The 16,552-nt window shown below is 44.6% G+C and overlaps 1 protein-coding gene across 1 annotated transcript in view; it reads left to right on the top strand.

The window, feature by feature from the left end:
• The window catches only part of LOC115476735 (basal cell adhesion molecule-like), a 55,085-nt gene that overhangs the window by 16,851 nt on the left and 21,682 nt on the right, over window positions 1-16,552 (top strand). The window contains exon 2 of the mRNA XM_030213292.1: window positions 6,238-6,362. Coding sequence (XP_030069152.1) covers window positions 6,238-6,362 — 125 coding nt within the window. The remainder of the gene's footprint in view (window positions 1-6,237; window positions 6,363-16,552) is intronic.

The raw sequence follows: 16,552 nt of genomic DNA, 5'->3' as shown, positions 1-16,552 counted from the left end.
GCATTAGGACCCCTTTTACAAAGACGTGCTAGCGTTTTTAGCACGTGCTAAAAATAAGCGTGCGCTAAACACTAGAGACGCCCATTTATTCCTATCGGCATCTCTAACGTTTAGCGCAAGCTAATGATTAGCGTGCCTTTGTAAAAGACCCCCTTAGTGCGTAAATGCAAAAAGCTGTACATGTGGGTGGAGCACAGGCCTGTCTACCACTTGTGTGTACAAATTACAGCACTCATTTACACCTACCATAGACCTGGCATGAGTGGGTGTATATGTACCTACATGTTTGTGGGTGTCCGTCGACTTACATCATTATTCTATAATGGAATCTGTGCACACAGAGACCCAGTGTCGTACCTACCTTAGATGCCACCTGGGGCGGAGTCCCCCCTCCTCCGAGCAAGGGGGTGTGTGGAGCAGTCATGTGGCTGTCGGCTCTGCTGATCCCCTGCCCACTCTGATGTAAAATTCCTGTTCCAGGGCAGGGGACTGGCAGAGCCAACAGCTGTGCACCTCCATGCACCCCCTTGCTGCCTGCACCCATGGTAGAGCCCCACCCTTGGTACGCTAGAGCAGAGAATAAATGCAAAGAAACAGTATGAGCTGTTCCCCTTACTTCCGTAATCTAATACCAATAAGAACTAGTGAACAGCCAAAAAAAACCCAAAGGGTAAAATGGATTAAAGTTTTCAATTAATGGGTATAGCCCTCAGAGACCAAGGATAAACCGAGGTCTGACCTGCCAGACTCCAATATCTACATGAGATGGTAGTGTCTGCGGTCCTATCTCATTCATGGGGCTGTTATATACCCATAATAATTTACTTGCAGACAAAAATCATTCATTATGTGATCATTCTTTTTTATTGAATATTGCGATCTTAATAAACAACAGCAAAAACTTCAAAAACAACACTTAGCTTTCACTGAAGTTACACAGTAACCCCTCTGGTAGAATAAACAACGGGGCCCATATCGTTTCGCCTTCTTACAGGCTTCTTCAGGTTTTGCCCATTCTTAACAGGCCCAGAATCTTCTGGGCCTGTTAAGAACGGGTCTCCACGTTCCTGCATGGTCAAGTGAAACCCCATTTAACATTTATACTGGGCAAAACCTGAACAAGCCTGTAAGAAGGCGAAACGATATGGGCCCCGTTGTTTATTCTACCAGAGGGGTTACTGTGTAACTTCAGTGAAAGCTAAGTGTTGTTTTTGAAGTTTTTGCTGTTGTTTATTAAGATCGCAATATTCAATAAAAAAAGAATGATCACATAATGAATGATTTTTGTCTGCAAGTAAATTATTATGGGTATATAACAGCCCCATGAATGAGATAGGACTGCAGACACTACCATCTCATGTAGATATTGGAGTCTGGCAGGTCAGACCTCGGTTTATCCTTGGTCTCTGAGGGCTATACCCATTAATTGAAAACTTTAATCCATTTTACCCTTTGGGTTTTTTTTGGCTGTTCACTAGTTCTTATTGACGCTAGAGCAGAGCCCTTATAAAATATGCACTCCTTGTGCTGCTTCTGGACGCCCAGTCAGAAAATTGTCCCCTTAATTCACCATTGCTTGAGTTACAAATGTAGGTTGCATGCTTTCTTGGGCAGGGAACTACGACCATACCTGACTAAAATGCATCTACAGCACAGATTGGGGAAAAACAAACAATGAAATGTATAAATCCAATCCAAGCAGATAGACCAAAGTGACCCTTTCATCTGCCCTACTGCCACTCATCTTCTAGCCTAAAACGTTTCCCGAAGTAGCCTATCACCAACTTCCCGTTGCCCAAGCCCCCTTTGATATGTCCCAAGCATGGCCAACATATTCACAGTGCCAACCTGCCTGACCTTTCTTACAAGTAATGGTGTATTTGGCTTAATACACCGCTCTTCGTATGCATATATCAAAGCGGTTTACAAATAATAATATAAAATATTGTAGTGGTTTACAAATAATAGTATAAAATATTGTAAAGTAAGGAAAGGAGTAGAGAAGGAAAATTTGAAGTAGGCAGCAATACTCACTCTGAGGCCTCTCATTTCTGTCATCAATGGACAGAAAAACTTACCATTTTTCAACAGGTAGTTCAAGGCCACTTTAAATTCAGGTTACTGCAAATAAAAATCTTGTTTAATATATCATAGACTATTCACCAACATAAAGTATTATGCTCTAACAAAGCGTTTGTGCTCGGAAAACAGTTGTGACCTTTACTACCACTAGTCACTGTTATCTATCATAGTACAAATCCTCCAGTCCTTCTATTATTCTATTCACAGTTCAAGCATTCATATGTATAATTCCAAAGGCACATATCTCATAAGCACTGTGCTTTAGATCTTCATCCAAACTGATGTTCATTAACTTGCTTGACCGTCAACTATTCCAGATATTGCGAGTAGATACGGTGTCCACCAATTCCCAACACAGATCCGAGTTGCGCCATTATAGTTTCATCAGGGGATATCTAAAAGAAAATCATATAATGGTTACAGGTCTATCACAAAATCAAATATTTAATGAACCATCTCTTATACCATTAATATAAATCCTGCATCCAAAGGCGGTTCCGCTCCCGTCCGTTAGTCAGATGCAGGATTTATATTAATGGTATAAGAGAGAGAGTTCATTAAATATTTGCCATTCTGGCTGTGTTTCTGTCATTGTCAGTGAAATCTTTACTTACCACAGAAGGTTCTGTGAATTTCTGGTTCCTACATTATGTAATGTTGTGGCCTGCTAGGGATAGTACTGACATTCATGCGGCCCTCTGTGTATGAAGGTTGCCCTCCCCTGTGCTATCAGATAGTTTACTGGGGAAGGGAGTGTATTCATCTAGACATTTCTTTACTGCATTAAGGGCTCTTTGAGCTTTTTCTTGTAGTATCTTTATAGCTAATTTAAAACTCTCATTCTTTTGTTTTTTGTTTTTTTTTAAATCTGCTTCCTTGGCCTGACAGCCAGTGATTCTCTCTAGGGCCCAGGGTTTCTTAGTGCCCTGGGGTGATGCAAATGTATCCTGTTCACCTGATTGAAAATTTAAAAAGGGAAGAATGAGCTGACAGAGCCTAAGAAATGATATTTTTATTAAACTCTGACTTATTTTGAACAGTTTCATGTGGGATTTCTCTGGAATAGCTTCACTTTGAGGCTTGAGTTGCTATGCATTTTTCTTCACGGCAGGGCCAGGGGGCTGTCGTTCTCCCCAGCTGTTTCTTCAGCTTCTGGGGGAGAGGCACTTTCGGTCTGACTCACTGGACGTAGCATGGCGCTCCCAAACATAAAAATTGTTCTAAAGGTAGTAAGCTGTACAGGGAGCCAGCTGGGACTGCCTGTACCTGTGCTGTCAAAGCCAATAACTAGCTAGTCACACACACAAAGACTAACACCAGCTGCACATTTTGTTATCCACTCCTACATTAGCTGAAATCATTTCCTGCACCTTTTCTGACTTCATGTGCAATTTGCCCTTAACTTAGTCACGCGTATTTGTGTCTATCTTCCACCTCCACATACACCATTTGCTGTCAAATTCAGAATTCTTCTTGAATACAGAGGCCTTCTACCAACTGCCCCGGCCTACGTTAATAACCTACTCATTCCTTTTGTACTCTCCGTTCCTCAACAATAATCTGCTCACACGCCCCTCTTCTTCATCCCTGCATCTTAACATCACCCATGAAACAGCTTTCAATTATCTAGGTTCCAAGTTATGGAATTCTCTTCCTTCTCTCTTGTTTGTCGTGTTTGTCTGTCCTAATTAGATTGTAAGCTCTGTAGAGCAGGGCCTGTCTCTTCATGTTCAAGTGTACAGCGCTGCTTACGTCTAGTAGCGCTATAGAAATGATAAGTAGTAGTAGTTCTGGAAACAATTCTCTGCTCCAGGTTTAAGGGAATGCTCAAGACTCACCTTTTCTCTGAGACCTTTGACTCCTGCATTTCTTCTTAACTCTTTCCTCCCTTATGTCTAAACTTCCCCTTCCTTCCTTCTATCTTTCCCTCAACCTTTTTTTAATACTATCATATAACTGCATAGCTGTCTTCTGGCCCTCTTGCAGTATGTCAAGTGTCAGAAATAAAATAATAGTGAACAGATGTTTTATTACGTATCATGTTGACATTGTAAGTAGTATATTATGCCATACTACCGGTATATACTGTTGTTTTAATATTTTTACTGCTGAAATTGTCTATTGCCTTTTTCTGGCTTATTCTTCCTGTACACCACCATGGATGAATTTCTTTTGTGGGTGTCCAGTGCGGAATGTCTGCTGGTGTGCTTTGCTTGTTCTGTGGGTAGTGGCTAGCTGGGGCAGAAGTGTCCCCAGTTGCTCCTGCCATACCGGCTCTAGTCGCAAAATGGTTGCCATGACCTCCAGAGACAGTCTCACGAGAATATTGCTGGAGATCCCAGCAGCCATTTTTGACTGAGGAGCTGGCATGGGTAGGAGCGACTGGGGATTGCTTCTGCCCTGGCTAGCCACAACAACACCAACAATATGATAGGCTGGGGGTGGGGGAGGCTCCTTCTATTCAGGTGGAGGGGGATTGGGGGCTGTTACCATTCAGAGAGTGGGGCGAGGCCAGTTTCAGCCTTGGTTTTGGCAGAAAACAAACTTGTGATTTTTGGCTACAGATCTTGTTTCAGATGAAACTGAAAAACTGGTTTCATTCGGCTCTGTTGTGTGACATGATGCTTGCACTGAAGTCGTTGATCTCTCCCCATCCGTAGGCGTGCTGCTGAGTCCTCTGCAGTCCTCTGATGAGGAAGGGGGCAGCTGGGATATTTATGGTTTATTACATTTACTCGTCTGTACCTGTAAATGCATGGCGCGAATTGCATTAATGTATAACGTTAAAATACAATATCACAATAAAACATATATCACAGAGAAACAAAACTTGTATAAAAATAAGACAGAATTAGGCATGCCCTCCTTATTAGTATCCAAGCCACAGATACCAGCAGGCCTCCTGAAATACAGAGAGTGCATCATGAGCGCAGGTTTGGAACGGTGAGCATGTTAAAGCAAAAATTCAGAGCGGTTACTTTGTTCGTAAGAGACAGAAAGCTAAGCATTAAACTATCAGGGTCAAGAATTGAGACCATTGAGTAATAACTGAAAGGAAGCAATAGAGACAAAATTAGATAAGCGGACATTTAAGAGCACTCTAGATATTTCTGCCACTTTAAATGCCATCCTTCTGCTATGTACATTGTGGTGGTAGGGGTTTAGCTCATACCTTTCTCGATAGTTAAGGCAAATTGCATTCAGGTACACTGGGTATTTCTCTGTGCCCCAGAGGACTGGCAGTCTAATTTTGTAGCTGAGGCAATAGAAAGTTAAGTGACTTCCAAGGCTGTGATGCTCAAAGCCGCATTGAGCCTGCCATGAGTGGGAAAGCGCGGGGTACAAATGTAACAAAAAACAAACAAACAAACAAAAAAGCTCCAGTGCTAAATCGAACTGCTCCGGCACTGTACTGCAGTAATGGCAAAGAAACACAAGTCTCCAATGCTCAAAGCTAATGGTGTTCAAATTATATGTGCGCTGTAAAAGCGAAAATAAGGGGGAGAGGAACTTGTTTGTTGCATGTGCAGACGAGTTTCACAATAAGTGCAGCTCTTGTGTGTATGCGCTAGGCAACCCCGAAAGCGAAGCACACATTGGCACCACTGTTCTGCGCCTTAAATATTAGCTTCAAATTTGTTAAGCCCTTTCCAGTATAGGACTGGCTAACATCCGTCAGTAATAAGTGATGTCTTTCTGCTGGCATTGGCACGTGAAGGGGTTGGGAAGTGAGAGAACAATTGACAGAGAATCCATCCTATACCTCACACTCTTGTTTTCACTCTGCAGTTGAAGTCTATATTAAAAGGAAGACAATAGCAAGGCCTGAAGTTTTTTTTTTTTTTTTCATCATTTGAGGATCACTTTGAGGAGGTGGTTTTCTTGTTGAAGTCACATGTCTCTTAGCTTCTTTAGCTGGTGACTCCTTGTCTTTTTCCTAATACTTACACTGAAACTGCTGAAGCTGGAAAGAGTTTTCTGAATTCCTATAACTTCTTCCCTTCTGTGCTTTAACAGATTCAACTCAGTATCCCACTGTTGGCTCCATAGTTGGGAACTCGGCCCTTCTCTGCCTAACGTTTTTCCAAAATGGTACTATCTGTGAATAAAGTCATAACTAACTGGAGGGCGTTCTTGTCTCTCTCCTGATGTTAGGACGCCCCACTATAGTGATGCAGAGAACTGCCAACCTAGTGCTGGAAGGGAGTGACATTACACTGGAGTGTCTGTCTGATGTTGATGAGGATATGAGTGGCTATGTATTCCAGAAGTACAGTAAGGTAAGGCCCTGAGATTCTGCCTCTCTGTCCCAGTTAGGACCTGGTGCTTTGACATTTGGAGGGTCCAGCATCCCCTGATCCTTGATTTCAGTTGTGTGCCAAACTTTAGGCATGCCCAGTCAAATTGTCTATTCAGTGAATCTCTATGTGATTAGAAGTTGACACAAAGTTAAACACCCCATCTTTTTGCAAATTTTAATGCATAATTATTACTTGCAGACTTTTTTCAGATTCAGAATAAGAAAACAATCAATATGGCAGGTGCCAAAGTGTGGGAAACTCTCCAGTTTTTTCATTATTATTTCTTAAAAGTGTAGGCCCAAGAGGTTTAATGACTCAATTAAGCCTTCAGTTAGCCAGGCGAAGACAGTTTCATGGTTGAACAAATATTCTGACCCTTCTAACCTCTCCGCATGTGTTCGTTGTTCCATCTACTTTTAACATCCATGGGCTCTTCAAAACAGCCATCTGAGCATTTGAAAATGAAAATAATGTATCCTTGCAAAGTAGGAGAAGGCTAAAACAACATCCTTAAGTGCTTCTAGCTGTCAATTTCTGTTATGAGAAATAGCAGTTAACTGTTGAATTCAAGGCAAGATCTGGAAGACCAAGATAAATCTGGTCAGATGTGCAAAACAGAATTCAAATGACCTGCAGAATGGTTCAGCTAACACTGGCATAGTTTTCAACAGATTCACAGTTGCTTAAACAATGTTGATGCATGTATGCATGAGAATTGTCACACAAACCAGTTCTACAGCATCATCACACATGTCATTATCTAAACTATGAAAATAAATATGAATGCATTTTACTGTGCTTTATGTAAAAATATACATGTTGCACTATTTTTCACTTGGAGTTTTTGCCCAATGAATAAAGTGCAAGTTTCACCCCTTTAGTGGTTGTTTATTATTACCGCCTCTTGGGGGTATTATTACTAATCTGAGGGCATTACTCCTTTATTTAGTATTATGTCTTTTTCTCCTGGTTATTTTTGATGTTCATTATGATCTAAAGAAAGCAGGAGCAGACTCGTATATGGCACCTTTAAAATTTGACACCCTGGGCAATTACCTATGTTGCCTATGCCAAAACCTGGACCTGAATTGAATGTTCAACTACACCACCATTAAACCTTCCTTGTCATCAACAGCATATGAATCCATTAACTGATGGGTTGTATCCGCCTACAAGCAGGTGGAGATAGAGAACACTGAAAGCACATGGTGTTCCTGGACGCCCAGCCCCTCTGCCTTCAGTATATCTCTATCTCCCAGCAGGTGTGGACGTCGGTTTCTCAGTTCCTGGATTTCTGCCTCGGGTGGCTCCTGTGCTTTGCCAGTAGAGGGGGGGGGGGGGGGGGGATGTTGTGACTGGTGGTGCCCACTTTAAAAGCATACTTGGTTTTCCCTGTCCCTGCCTTACCCCATTCCCCCTCCTCCCAGAGTGCCTCTGTGGCTGCCTGCCTCTAACTTTCCTCACAGTAAAAAAAAAAAAAAAAGAGAGAGAGGCTCGCTTTCTCAGTGTGGCGATTTCTGAGGCTTTCTCCAGAGCTCCTGGTTCGGTGCAGCTTGACCGAAGCTCGTTTGACTCGGTCTCCTGAGGTGAGAGTGGTGCCCAGCTCCTCCGGGGAGGTTCCCGCTGACAGCGCTCTGTGCGGGGTATGTTTTGGTGCGAAGGCGCCATTTTGTTTTCTTTATTTGATGGCTGTTGAAGAGGTTAAGCACTGCTCCCACTGTGGGAAACGCAGATCAGCAGCAGGGCTTTGCAGCTCATGCTGCCTAGATGCTAATGCTGGCACGAGCATGGCGGGCGGTGAGTCTTCCCGCCCGACGGAGTTGGCAGCGGGCGCCATCTTGGAGGCGCCGTGTGACTCAACCCTCGCGGTTGCGGAGGGGGCTGAGTGCAGGGGGACGCCTCGTTTCAAGGTTTCTAGAGGAGCTATTGCCTCCGCTTCCCTCAATGTGGGGACGGAGATATAGGGTAAGTTTTTCTCCCCTGAATTTGTGCTGCTGATGCATAAGGCTTTTATGTTAAAAAGAGCACTGCCTGAGGCTCCTGACAGTTCGGACTGGGTTGCCTCCAGTTCTTGATAGCCCAGCGTCTGCTGGAGACTTTATTTCTTCTCCCGAGCTTTTGGCTGACGCTAAGCATAGACGAGTGAATACCCCGTCTGAGGGGGACTCTTCACCCTGTTCTCCCCCGTGGTCTAGTTTTGGGGAATCTGAGGAGTGGGGCAGGCCATCGCGGACTGATGATCCAGACGAGGGTGGCTACTTGCCACAGGAGTTGGATGACCCTAAAGTGGTTCGTATTTTCCACTGCGACGAGCTGCCAGCTCTCATTTCTGATGCCTTACAGGCCCTTTGTATTGAAGATCCTGACGAGGGCGCTGCTTCTTCTATTAATCCTAGGATGGCTAGTATTAAGAAGCCTTCTTGGGCTTTTCCCGTGCATGCTTCCATCCACGAGCTTATTTCAGCTCAATGGTCTGACCCTGATGGCCCCTTGAAGGTGGCCAGGGCTATGTGTCACCTTTACCCTCTGAGTGAAAGTCAGTTGACCTTCTTTGGGATGCCTAAAGTGGATGCGTTAGTCATGGCTGTGACTAAAAAGACTACTCTCCCGGTGGAGAGAGGGGTCGCTTTGAAAGATATGCAGGACCGGCGGCTGGAATCCGCGCTGAAGCGGTCCTTTGAAATCTCGGGCCTTTCCTTTACGGGTGACTATTTGCAGTTCCTATGCAGCCCAGGCCTGCCTTTCCTGATTGCAGCAGGCGGTTGAGCAGCCCGCGGATGGAGCAGGTTCCCTCACTGAGGTCGGCCCACGTATGGAGTCTGCATTGTCTTTTTGGCTGATGCTCTTTATGATCTGGTCAGAGCTTCGGCTAAGCAGATGTCGGTGGCAGTTGCTGCCCGCCGTCTTCTTTGGCTCCGGCATTGGGTGGCTGACATGGCCTCTAAACAAAGGCTGGAGAGGTTACCCTTTCGGGGCCTTCTTTTATTTGGGGAGGATTTGGAGAAGATTGTTAAGGACCTAGGGGACTCTAAGTCCCAACAGTTGCCTGAGGATAGGCCGAGGCCTTCTTCCAAAAATCCTTCTTTTTCCTCCTCTTCCAGGCCACGTTTTCGAGAAGCTCGTAGGTATCGCCCGGGGCACTCTGCGGGGTTTGGTCAACGTACCCGTTTCCAGCAGAGGAGCTCCTTCTGTTTGGACAAATGCGCTGTGGCGTCCGGGCAATGCCCAGGAGTTCATGGGCGTCCTCCACAATGATGGGGCGCCGGTCTATTCGGTTCCCGCAGTAGGGGTCGTCTCTCCCTCTTTCTCGAGGAGTGGACCAATATTACTTCGGATCAGTGGGTCCTGGACCTGATCAGGCAAGGTTACCGACTAGAATTTGCTGCCCCGGTGTGAGACGCGGTTTTGGAGTCCCGATGCGGCACTGCTGTCAAGCGGGCGGCGGTAAACCTTGCAGGTGTTGCTGAAGCTCGGAGCGGTGGTTCCAGTTCCTGCCCGTCGCTACTCCATCTATTTTGTGGTGTCTCGAAAAGGTGGATCGTTCAGACCTATCCTCGACTTACGCAGAGTCAACGAGGCCTTAGGAGTGCGACACTTTCCGCATGGAAACCTTGCACTTCGTCATTGCAGCGGTACAGCCAGGAGAGTTTCTCACGTCGCTGGACCTCAAGGAAGCGTATTTGCATATTCCCATCTGGCCGCCGCATCAGCGGTTTCTCCGGTTTGCGGTTTTGAGCCAACATTTCGCGCCTTGCCTTTCAGCCTGGCAACTGCCCCTCGGACTTTTTCCAAGGTGATGGTAGTGGTGGCTGCCTTTCTCAGGCGAGAGGGTATCAGAGTTCACCCTTATCTTGACGACAGCTCATCAGAGCGGATTCGGCAGACGAAAGCCGGCTTGCCACAGTCAGAGTTGTTACAGTTCTTCAGACTCTGGGCTGGGTAGTCAATATGCCCAAAGTCACCTGACCCCCTCTCAGTCTCTCGAGTATTTGGGGGTCTGGTTCAACACAGCTTCGGGGTTTGTTTTTCTTCCCGACAACAGGCGTCTCAAGCTTCAGAATCAGGTCCGCCTGCTTCTGCGGATGCCTCGCCCTCGAGCTTGGGACTTTGTTCAGCTCCTGGGATCGATGACGGCCATCATAGAGGTGGTTCCCTGGGCGAGAGCTCACATGAGGCCGCTGCAGCTTGCTCTGCTTCAGCAATGGTCTCCGATTTCCCAGGAATACCAACGCAGACTAAGGTGGCTTCCTGCGGCCCAGCGCAGTATGGATTGGTGGCTTTCCGACAGCATGCTGCGGCAGGGCATGCCACTGGCTCTTCCGTTTTGGTGTCTGGTGATAACAGATGCCAGCCTTTCGAGCTGGGAGCTCATTGCTGGGGACGCAATGCTCAGGGTCTGTGGTCCACCGCGGAAGCGGGATGGTCCATCAATCGCTTGGAACTGAGAGCGATATTCCAGGCTCTTCTGGCCTTCCACAGGACGCTGAAGGGTCTTCCTGTCCAAGTTGTCGGACAACATGACAGCAGTGGCCTACATCAGTTGTCAGGGCGGCACTCAGTGCAGGGCCCTGGCTGCAGAAGCGTCTCAGATCTGCGACTGGGCCGAGTGCCAGCTAGAGCTGCTGTCCGCGGCTCATATAGCTGGTCAGAGCAACGTAGAAGCCGATTTCCTCAGCAGACATCAAATCGGTCCAGCAGAATGGGAACTGGTGGAAGAAGTTTTTCTTCAGATTTGTGCCAAATTGGGGACTCCAGACTTGGACCTCATGGTGTCAAGCGTAAACGCCAGAGTCCCTTGCTTTTTCAGCAGGAGAGATCATCGCTCGGTGGGGTTGAATGCCCTAATTTTAAAAAGGAAGATTATGGTTAAATGAAGAAATTAGAATAAAACTAAAAGCAGTTCCAAGGTCAAAGTCTGTGTGAGGTGGGGGTCATTATTTTAAAAGACCATTTTAGAAGCCCAGATAAAATTATATTCCATGTATTAAGAAAGGTTAAAAGGAGACCAAAAGGCCAGCATGATTTAATGGTGAGGTGGAAAAGGCGATGAAACCTAAAAAAGGCAGTTGCAGGAAATGAAAAGCAGACCCTTATGAAGAAAATAGGTGTGAGCATAAGCACTAGGCAATTTAGATGTGAAATAGTAATAAGGCTGGCCAAGAGAAACTTTGCTTGCTGTAGAGGCAAGAACTAATACTAAAAACCTTTTTTTTTTTTAAATTTCAAATGCACTTGAAAAGCCAGTAAGGAAGTTGGTTTTCTAGATGATCAAGGGGTAAAAGGAGTGTTCAGGAAGGATATGGTAATAGCAGAAAAACAACCATTTCTTTGCCTTGATTTCTACTGAGAAGAGTGTTGAGGATCATACCCACACCAGAAACCTTTGTTGATGATGATGTGAACCAATTAAAGTATATCACTGTATGTCTAAAAGATGTAATAGATCAAATTGACAAATTCAAGAGCAATAAATTACCAGGACCAGATGGTATTCAATCCAGGGTTCTGAAAGAGCTCAAACATGAAATTAATCTGTCATTGGAAATGGACACAATCAAAACAGCTATGAATGGTGGTAGTGGAACTTGTCTCTATAGGGCCTTGTTCTCACAGGATGCTATGCCTAGCAAATATATAGCAATTTGAGAGGATGTTTTAGGTTGCACATATGAAGCTGAAGAATGGGATAAAATATTACAAAAATTATGTAGGGTGTCTATAGCAAGCAACATGGTAGAGAATGGTTAGAAAAGTGTTTATCAGTGGTACTATGCCCCAGAATGGTTGAAAAGCATATATGGAAGTGGAAGTAACCTTTGCTGGCAGCCTTGTGGCGAGAGAGGCACCTTCCTACATATTTGGTGGACCTACCCCAAGGTTCAGTACTTCTGGACTCTTGGACTCATTGTAGATATTACTGGAACCAGTGCAGCAAAGATGATGGGTTGCCGCTTGCTTAAGATTGGTCTGCAGGGCCTTTTGGCCAAATTTTTTTTTTTTTGTTACATTTGTACCCCGCGCTTTCCCACTCATGGCAGGCTCAATGCGGCGGGCAATTGAGGGTTAAGTGACTTTCCCAGAGTCACAAGGAGCTGCCTGTGCAGGGAATCGAACTCAGTTCCCCAGGACCAAAGTCCACCACCCTAACCACTAGGCCACTCCTCCACTCCTCCAAATTGCAAAAGTTGGTGGCCAGCAGAGTCATCTAATACCAAGAGGAAAAAGCTAATCAGATACTCCTCAGTGGCAAGGCTACTGGATCTCCTATAGTATAAAGCTATTTCAAATCCTTGAACCTACTGTATGCTATCAATCACTTGCCTCCAGAGACTAAAACCTCTGTAAAACTAATTCATTTTTATTTAATTTTACCAAAGCAAAATGTTGAATTATAGCTACGTCTTGCAAGGTTCCGCGTTAGGAGTTACGGATCAAGAAAGGGATCTGGGTGTCGTCGTCGATGATACGCTGAAACCTTCTGCTCAGTGTGCTGCTGCGGCTAGGAAAGCGAATAGAATGTTGGGTGTTATTAAGAAGGGTATGGAGTCCAGGTGTGCGGATGTTATAATGCCGTTGTATCGCTCCATGGTGCGACCGCACCTGGAGTATTGTGTTCAGTACTGGTCTCCGTATCTCAAAAAAGATATAGTAGAATTGGAAAAGGTACAGCGAAGGGCGACGAAAATGATAGTGGGGATGGGACGACTTTCCTATGAAGAGAGGCTGAGAAGGCTAGGGCTTTTCAGCTTGGAGAAGAGACGGCTGAGGGGAGATATGATAGAAGTGTATAAAATAATGAGTGGAATGGATCGGGTGGATGTGAAGCGACTGTTCACGCTATCCAAAAATACTAGGACTAGAGGGCATGAGTTGAAGCTACAGTGTGGTAAATTTAAAACGAATCGGAGAAAATTTTTCTTCACCCAACGTGTAATTAGACTCTGGAATTCATTGCCGGAGAACGTGGTACGGGCGGTTAGCTTGACGGAGTTTAAAAAGGGGTTAGATAGATTCCTAAAGGACAAGTCCATAGACCGCTATTAAATGGACTGGAAAAATTCCTCATTTTTAGGTATAACTTGTCTGGAATGTTTTTACGTTTGGGGAGCGTGCCAGGTGCCCTTGACCTGGATTGGCCACTGTCGGTGACAGGATGCTGGGCTAGATGGACCTTTGGTCTTTCCCAGTATGGCACTACTTATGTACTTATGTACTTATGTACTTCAAAATCCTCTTATAGCATATAACCTTATTGAGGCTTCATTTAAATACACACTCTATCAATATAAAAAATAGTGACTACTTATCCTGCATCAGCAGGCTCAGCGCTAGTTAGAAAAACTTCACCTCTTACCAGTGCTGAGTCTGCTAATGCAGGATAAGTAGTCACTATTTTCTATTTTTTACATTGATAGAGTGTATTTAAATGAAGCCTCAATAAGGTTATAAGCTCCATGTTTCATATTAAGAGAATTTTTTAAAAAAAATCTTGTTTATTGACATCAAAAGGAAATATACACACATAAATTGTGAGGCTTCAGTTACAACAACAATTAAATCCGGTACAACTGAGGTATAGTTCAACGTTGTCACAAGTTTTTCAAAGACAGTTAACATGCCCCTAACCTTGAACCCTCCCAATCCCCCCCTCTCCTTCAAGAGTTTTTAAGATTCTGCTACACGCTTTTGGAGAGAGTGAGTCCCAGAATGGTGCCCAGATCTTGCAGTAAGTGTCCCCCCCCCCCCCCCCCTCCTCCTTGAGGCTAAGTCTGCTCATTGGAGAGAGGGAATTTCAAAGTTGAATCATGGACAAACGCCGTAGTTGTAAAATTGCTCTTTGCCATGAGAGTGGAACTCTTCAGGAAAGTCTTCATTCCTGCTGGTGCAGTACCTTGAATCTTAAAAATGTCAAACAGTTGGCTTGGGGTGGGGTGGCAAATAATTTTGCAAAAGTTAGATACATGTGTGCCAAGTTCTCTCTAAAACGTAAGCACTAGAAGTGGGCAAGACCAAAATGTGTGCCCCAAGTGGGCACCCCCACCTGAGCACTAGGGACAGTTATCCTCCTCTCGGAGAGTGGCTCAATAGGCTCTGTGCAGAGACAAGTATAATTGAAATCTGTTGTAGACATGTGTATTGGACGTTCACAGGCCCATTTTTCAGCATGCCTGCAAAAAAGGCCTTTTGGGGGAGGGGCCAAAAATGAACATGTAGCTAAATGAAAATTGGCATGCATCCATTTTGGGCCTGAGCCCTTACCGACACCTATTGACTTAGCAGTAAGGTCGCATGCGTTAACCGGGCGGTAATCTGTGCGTACAATGGTGATTACCGCCGTGTGCCAGAAATTTTCCGGGATGCGTAGTGTGTGTGTGTGTGTGTGTGTGTAAAAAAATGAAATTACCGCCCGGGCTATGCGGTAGCTGGACAGTAGTTCCGAATTGCACGCGTTGGGTGCACGTAGGTGCCTACGCGGCTTAGTAAAAGGGCCCCTTAAATTGTAATTCCCACAAACCTGCATTCTCTGTCAACCGATAAACTTTCTACACCTGCTCGGGCTGGAGTCCCACCCCCAAATGCACATTCCATTGCTGAGTTATGAAGGAATAGTCATTCTCCGTGATAGTTTCCCTGAGATGTGAGTGAAAATAGTTTAGTGGAATAGCCAACTACGCATCTAATCCCAACATTAAGTTAAAACATTCCCAGGATGCTAATGTCAGTGAGGCTATTGGCAGAGAGGGAGCAAAATGTTGTAATTGTAAATATGCAAACACATCTCTCTGATCCAAATGAAATTCTTCACAGAGGACTGCAACTGGTTTTATGGTTCCATTTTCTGACAGTACATCACAAAATCATCTACAGAGAAGCTCCGAGTTACATGACAGACATGATGGACTTACCAATTAGAAATACATCCGAATCAACACGATCTTATCTAAATTTGCACTACCCAAGCTGCAGAGGACTTAAATACAAAACAACATGCGCATCTAGTTTTTCTTACATAAGCACACCACTGTGGAACGCATTACCAAAAGCCTTGAAAATGACGTATGACCACCTAAAATTCTGGAAATCACTAAAAACCAACCTGTTTAAAAAGACATACTCTACCGATCCAGCTTAAATGCCTAATCTCTGCAACACAACCAAACTAAAGCACATAATGGACATAACACAACTCTTTCGTTCTCTGATTCCCTAATGTGGCTGTGCCACATGAACTTGATCTTACCACACCATCACCCTATATTTGTTCACACCGGAGCCTGCAAAGGCCTCTCCGGTACTATGTAAGCCACATTGAGCCTACACATAGGTGAGAAAATGTGGGATACAAATGTAACAAATAAATAAATATAGATAATGAATATCCTGTGTAGCCCAATTTTGATAAACCGGAGAAGAGCCGCCCACTGAAAATGCGGGATTATCGCTTATTGGAAGCAGGGGATAAACTTCCTTGTTCAATCCATAAAATTTGCATAACTAGTGCCACGCCTGGCGCAGAGGTCAAAAGATGGGTGTAAGGAAGCCAAGTGGTTTGAGTTCTGCCTACTGGGGCTTGGAGCCAATATGCAAAATGCTGAGGCCCCAATAATTGGTTTCGTGCCACTCAATTTTTCTGCTGTACCTGCACAGAGAAACAATCTGAGAGGGATGCAAGCAGCTAGCTACTGAGAAAAGTTTTAAATCTTAAAGGCTCAATCCTCCTTTATTCCAAGAAAGCAGCACCCTTGACATTGACAGTCAGGCGCGCTATATTAAAAGGATTTTGAAGTAAAGCTGCATATTTTGCTTTGGCGAAATTAAAATTAAGTAAAAATGGATTAGTTTTATAGAGGTTTTGGTCTCTGGAGGCAAGTGATTGATAACATACAGGAGGCTCAAGGATTTGAAATAGCTTTGTGCTATAGGAGATCCAATAGCCTTGCCACTGATAGGTATCTGATGCCTGTGGAGATTTTTTCCTCCTTTTTTTTTTTTTTTTTTGTTCAGTTTGACGTCACAGGGTTCCTTTTACAAAGGCGTGCTGAAAAACGTCCTGCAGTAGTGTAGACACGTGTTTTGGGCACGCGCAGAATCATTTTTCAGCGCACCTGTAAAAAATGCCTTTTTAAAAATTTTTGACGAAAATGGATGTGCGGCAAAATGAAAATTAC

The sequence above is a fragment of the Microcaecilia unicolor genome, chromosome 8 (assembly GCF_901765095.1).
Source record: "Microcaecilia unicolor chromosome 8, aMicUni1.1, whole genome shotgun sequence".
Lineage (NCBI taxonomy): Eukaryota > Metazoa > Chordata > Amphibia > Gymnophiona > Siphonopidae > Microcaecilia > Microcaecilia unicolor.
Note: the sequence above shows the minus strand (reverse complement) of the source record. Positions and strands in the feature narration are given on the sequence as shown.